This window comes from Acanthaster planci, linkage group LG13, assembly GCF_054643075.1.
Source record: "Acanthaster planci isolate LZ-2023a linkage group LG13, COTS_SCS, whole genome shotgun sequence".
NCBI classification, from domain to species: Eukaryota; Metazoa; Echinodermata; class Asteroidea; order Valvatida; family Acanthasteridae; genus Acanthaster; species Acanthaster planci.
This window is the reverse complement of record NC_141789.1, coordinates 12,361,271-12,367,509: the sequence shown is the minus strand read 5'-3', so window position 1 is coordinate 12,367,509 and position 6,239 is coordinate 12,361,271. Positions and strand designations below refer to the sequence as shown.

The 6,239-nt window shown below is 42.2% G+C and overlaps 1 protein-coding gene across 1 annotated transcript; it reads right to left on the bottom strand.

The window, feature by feature from the left end:
* Positions 1–101: 101 nt before the first annotated feature.
* Positions 102–6,223, bottom strand: LOC110983347 (protein-lysine N-trimethyltransferase SMYD5-like). Its single transcript, XM_022242537.2, has 12 exons — positions 5,987–6,223; positions 5,265–5,513; positions 4,522–4,643; positions 3,980–4,049; positions 3,707–3,811; positions 3,520–3,582; positions 2,895–2,965; positions 2,526–2,632; positions 2,181–2,237; positions 976–1,070; positions 607–677; positions 102–246 (listed from the first exon to the last, which is right to left on the bottom strand). The coding sequence occupies exons 1-12, from the start codon at positions 6,083–6,085 to the stop codon at positions 102–104; spliced, it is 1,254 nt and encodes a 417-aa protein (XP_022098229.2). The 5' UTR covers positions 6,086–6,223.
* Between the last annotated feature and the right edge of the window lie 16 nt (positions 6,224–6,239).

The window sequence follows — 6,239 nt, the reverse complement described above, 5'->3', positions numbered from 1 at the left end:
TTGTTGAAACAAGGTCTCGTGGAACTGTTCGTCTTGAGCGGGATTCTTGGAAACTTCCCGAGCGAATCACACAAACTGAGTGTTGCAACGTCCTCAATGGTTCATGCGTCCATTTCGGTTTCCTTATCTCCGCCCTCTAAATCTTGTGGCTCCTCCCCCTCCTCTTCCTCATCACTCGACGTCTGATCAGCATCGTCACACTGCTCCAGACACTTGATGCATCCACAGTGGAAAGAGTAGTTCTCTCTGTCGACCGATCATCCAGGAAGAAAACAGTGGCAAGGGATCAGGAATTTGACTCATTCAAAAAAAGGAAAACACTCGTTCATCCAACAAAGCTAGAATCAATATCAGGTGTAGCCTAGTGTTTACACTCACTTGTCAAGGAGCATCGTGTTAACGGGCAAATATCAATATCGATATCAATATTTAACGGACCAAAGATTGCAAACATGTAGCTTATCATTTGAATAACTATCAAAGAAGGCCGATCTGAATGTGGCTCTTTGATCTTAGTGGGGAAGCATCTTTACTACTACGTGTATATATCACTTAGCAAGTGGGTAGAACCAAGAAAAGGGCTTCATGTAATTTGCGTCAATTTACCGGAGTATTTTCTGCCTTGAATGACGACTTCTCACTCGGCTGCACTCGTCCAGGTAGCATATACAGATTTCCTGCAGTGCGACCAGCATTGTTAGAAACAGCATAAACCTAAGACAAATTTTATACTTGCGTTTTACAAAGGAAGAGGCTACTATATTTCCAGTTATGTGTTGAACTTCAATTGGCAAGGCATCGATATCTCTGACTTTCCTCCAAATATCCTAGAAGGTGATGCAAAATTTCCAGCATGGTTTCCTTTGACATTACGTTTGTCCCTGTGACAGTAGTACTTAAAACAGGCCATAACTCAAGAGGGCTTGCCAGCCCAGACTACAGGGAAACTGAAAATGCAAGCGTTGATAGACTCACCTCTCCCTCGGTGATATCTCGAAGGGCGACGGCAGTTAGTGTAGAGTTGTTGTCGTTGAACTGAATCTCGGCGTTGGGCTGGCAACTATGATTACCTGCCCAACAGGACAATTGATGATACAATAAACCGGCCAAATGAAGTGCATTGACACTTGGCAAATGGTGGTAGGCCAAACATCCATACATCGGCAACAGTCATACAAATGCTGTAACAGCAATGCCTAGGTGCCACTTCACAGAATTGGACCTCCAGTAAGTCCAATCAGTCCACAAATCAACTCACAAGTCATTTCACAAGTCAGTGCGGAACTAAAGAGATGAACAGTAACAAAGGAATTCCTCTGTCACAGTTCATTTAAATAGCTTTCGAGTTGACTTGTGGCTGAATGACTTGTGACTAACTTGCGGTGATGTGCGATGACTTGTGACTGACTTGCGGTGATGTGCGATGACTTGTGACTGACTTGCGGTGATGTGCGATGACTTGTGACTGACTTGCGGTGATGTGCGATGACTTGTGACTGACTTGCGGTGATGTGCAGTGATTTGTGACTGACTTGATGACAACTCTGCCACTTAATACACTTTTGTAACCACACTGTATGGCTGAGGCCATCGAGCATAAAGTTGTATTCATAAATACCTCAGAGAGTCTCCCTACTCAACAACGTGCAACTTGACTGTGTTTTAACATTTAATGCCCGCTGCGTAAATCATGTGCTGGCACCTGAATACAAGACAGTTGAATTGATTCTGATTGGTCAAGAGTCTGTGTGCACACGGCTTGCCACGTGCACACCAATTGGACAATCTGCACAAGGAATATTCCAAAAAATGGATGGGGGTGTTTGGAAAAATAAAAGTAAATTCTAGAACAAAATCGCTGGAAATCCATCATCTATTAACTTCTTTTGACTCACTGACACAAAAGGTATTTATGAATGGTAATAAATATGTGCTTAGCTGGTTTTAAACTAATGTGAAAGACTGGCTCAGGAGAACAAATGCTGATAATGCCCTCACCTGCGGCTCAGGCATTCGTCTCTCCCATTCTCTTGAGCCAGTCTTAAATGCATGATTAAGACTGGTCAAGCACATATTTATTCCCTTAACAAAGGCCAATTATTCTTGCAAGGAAAATTTCCATCCTTCAAAAAAAATTGACCAATACTTTAACAAATGTCCAGAACAGAATTCCAACTTACAGCAACTTTGGAGCTGGTATAACGCTGATCCTTCACAGTTGAGAAATGTACCGGACTCTGCAATAACCAAAGTGAATACGTCATGCGCGCAATTATGTGCGAAAAGACACGAAAGTGTGAAAAGTGGTACGTAAACGTACGAGCGTGAGTACTCCACTTGTTTGCACTACATTTTCAAGTCAAAATGACATGTTTTGGTACTCTATACATCGATGGAAAGTATTCATTTAACACAACACTTCCAGGTGCCATAACACGTTCACACAACAAAGACCTTTATCACTAGCGAGTGAGTTTTGGAAAATTTCAGTCATACTTCCACTTCTCTGGAGAACGCTTGGTTACCTTGTTCAATATCCACGTACAACTGATCAATAAAGGAATCCAGAGCCTGTCTCTCATCATCTGGCAAGTCCAAAGCATCACAGTTGTGAACGTAAACACTCAGAGAACTGGACAGCGGACCAAAGCAAGGAATCTTCAACGTCAGCAACATTCAGGGACACAAGTAATTTTCAAGTGAACAAACAAATGGGGTACATTTAAACCGGTAACAATTGACAGAACATAAAATGGCTTGAGAATGGCGAAGGATGTAAACAAGACCGGGAGACATCATCAATGCAACATTTATTGAATTCTCTTTAATGGGAATGTGATCCATTTTTTGTGAACTGAGAACCTGGCTGAGAGAGAGTGACAAGCTTGCCTGACCTCGTTCCAACGCCTTGACCGTTCATTCCGACGAGGGCAAAGAGTGACCGCAGCCCTTCGGCGGTAAACCACTGGAAAAGTGAAGGAATGCTCACATTTTCTACCATTACAAACTGCACATAGACAAAGTATTGTGGTGATGTCCTGATAGACACACATAACCATACACAAAGTATTGTGGTGATGTCCTGATAAACACACATGACCATGCACAAAGTATTGTGGTGATATCCCGATAGACACACGTGACCACACAGATCAGATTCAAACTTTACAAATGTTGTCATTTTCTTGGGCTTCAATAAACTTTGGAATACGTACTGTACACCTGCAAATTTGAATTATTAAAAAAACAATTACAGTGATTAAGTGTAATCTAGAGGACTGCATAACTTATACTAGGTAGAAGGTTAAGTCACAAAAAGGACATCTCATTGTCATTTGACAAATTAAACGGGAGGGAAAGTAAAGGAAATGAACAGTAATAAATTTTAAAAAAGCAAAGAACCCATTATTCTGTGCCAAAACTGAGGCAGGGGTGTCTTCTTCATTTCATATCTTAATTCAGGGTTGTAACTTATTTTCCATTGTCGGTCATGATGAAGGATCCAAGCTTTGCACCTACCTGACTGATGCAGTCCTCATACAACGCTTCGGCCAACAGACCCTGAAGTGCGTCAATCCGGCCCTGCGTAGTTCAAACAAATACAGACCACTCAGAATGCAATCGACTGAACCGAGGTGGGCAGAGACCAGAGCTTCTTAGAAATATCCATACAGGACATTTTGGTGTATGAATATTCATGACCGACCTGAAACTGGCTGCCCAGTAGCTTGTGGGCTAGCTGTTGCTCCTCGCTTTTCGCTTTCTGGCAAAAGTGGCCGAAGGTGTATAGGACATGCTCTTTGTTCTTTGCCTTCAAACGTAGAAAAGACAGAGTTAGCATGGTAAATTGCAAGCTAGCATGAACATTTTCATAAGCTTTCCACGACCAAAAAAATCAAAGATTGTTTCATTAAACAAATAATTTTTTGAATAGTGGTTGAATTAAAACAGCCTGACACTTTGAGGCATGTCTACTTACTTGTTTTACAGTAGCGATCATTTTGTTGATTAATGTAATGCTGGCTGTCTCTGGGGGATAATGCATGTTTCTGAAGAAAAAAAATTGCCAAAAAAAGAAAGATTTAAAATTTATTGATATTTCAAATAATCTTTATTGCTAATTCCAACAAAAACGCCATCATAAATAAACACAAAAAAACTGTATTCTATGATATATTCATACATGTCGGTGCTACATCTACTGTATCTACAGACATACCAGGTGTGATTTTTCTTGCAGTTAAGAAACGCCAAAGGAAAAAAGAGAATTTCTTTGTTGCACGTTGGATACCCTTTCAAGCCAGATCTTGGGTAATGATTCCTTTGGCAGTTCATGTTAATGGGAGACTTTGAAACGCATGGTGGTGGCAGACACAACCGTCCTTTTTGCTTGATGTGGGCATGCACGTGCAGTTCTAGGCGTGCTTGTTAGTTCTGAGCATGCGCACAACCACAGAAAAGGACCAGTTTGTCTGGTCTCCCATTACTTTGGTGTGCACAAATTAATTTGGGAAGCCTTACTTCCAAGTTTCTTGTAGGAAAACGAGAGGATGGTCTGGATCAGGGGGTGACTGACCCAAGCACAAGACTTGATGATACTGGGCGGAGGCATGATCCTGGCACTCCACACTGCAATAGGGAACCTAATGCACAAACCAATGCTCGTCATCATAAAGAGTTCTTTCACTGCGTGGGAAACTAAGACCTTTATTAAAAGACCCTTTGAGTTGAAATTCAGAAGCATGTATACTTATATGTACATGAATGTTAGAAATTTGAAGTGTCTAGAATTCCAGGTTTTTGAATTTGGCGCACCCGCAAACAGTAGAGAGTTATGAAAGAGTTGACAGCAACTGCACTATTCATTACTGGTGAAAGAGTGACACACTGTCACAACACCATCCATGCTGGGGTTCTGGGGGCCTTACACGTTGAAGGGTAATTCCAACACTACTATACCTTAATGGCCGCTTCTAACTTAATACAGACCTCAAAATCCACCAGGAAATTTTCAAGGAAGGGTGGAGGAGAGGAACGAGGGTTGATGAGTAAAGAGCCCAGTCAGTTTGAGCCAGATACTGTATGTACCCCTTGAAATTCTAAGTTCAAGAACAAAAAGTGGGAAAATTGGTTGCCTGCATAGAGGGAGACTTTAAAGGCCTGAGGGAAATCCCCAGCAAAACTGGCAGACCTGTGAGTTTTAGGAGTGGGTGTGCGTGGTGAAAACAGCCAGCAGTGGCCCAGACCATCTGTTCAATATATACCTGGCACTGAGGGCATGCGGTATGCCTCTCCTTGTGCACTGTGCAGCATTCAGGATGCGGCAGCACCAGTGACGGGTTGCCGCTCAGCCGTCTGGCCATCTCCTGAGCCGTTTCCATTGAGCGCATACAGAACTCGCAGGCTGTGTAACGGTAGAACCCATTCCACAGAAACTGAGCACACACTAGGGGAGACTCTCTGAAGATTGTGTCATCGGACTTGAAATCCCCATTGGCAAACACACCTCTTCCCTGTTGAAATCAGAAACATATGGAGCTGTTCTTCTTAGAATGTTAGGCCTAGTACCAGTAATTGCCTAAAAACTAGTTCATACCATATTGAAACTTGACTTCCTTAGTTTGAAAACAAGCTTCAAAGTAAGACAACGAAATAAAAAAGGAAAGGCTGTTATGGCAGACTGATCAACAGATGGTCATGATTGTCGCATGATTTAACACACTTATATCAAAGTAAGATTTGATGCTTTGCATTGTGGAAGAGACATGAGAAATGGGTTTGCGGGTACACCATGGAATCAATCTCTTTTGGGCGAGGGGTGGTTCTTAAAGAACCACACCTTGCCCCCCCCTCAAAAAAACTTTTTGTCCGAAAACTGGACCAGTTGAGCTGACCAAAAAATACAGCAAATTATAACTTAGAGCCCTATGTGGACCAAACATCAAAGCTCCCTTTAATCTTTTTCTGTTTGGTGTGCAATATTTACCCTCAGCTCATCGATAACTTTGACACAAACTCCTTTGTTTCCGTAAGCTCCATCAGCGATAGTTGTAGCAGTCAAACACGTTCCAGTGGACGCTGCCATCTTGATTCTAGAACCATTTAAGTTGGTGAATTTTCTTAGCTGTCAATGCGCACCATTGCGCATCCTCACGGTATTTTTTCAAGCGGGGTACCAGCGACACAGTTGTCAGAGCTAAAGTTTTAGAAAGTTGAAAGAGAAACAACCAACGTCATTA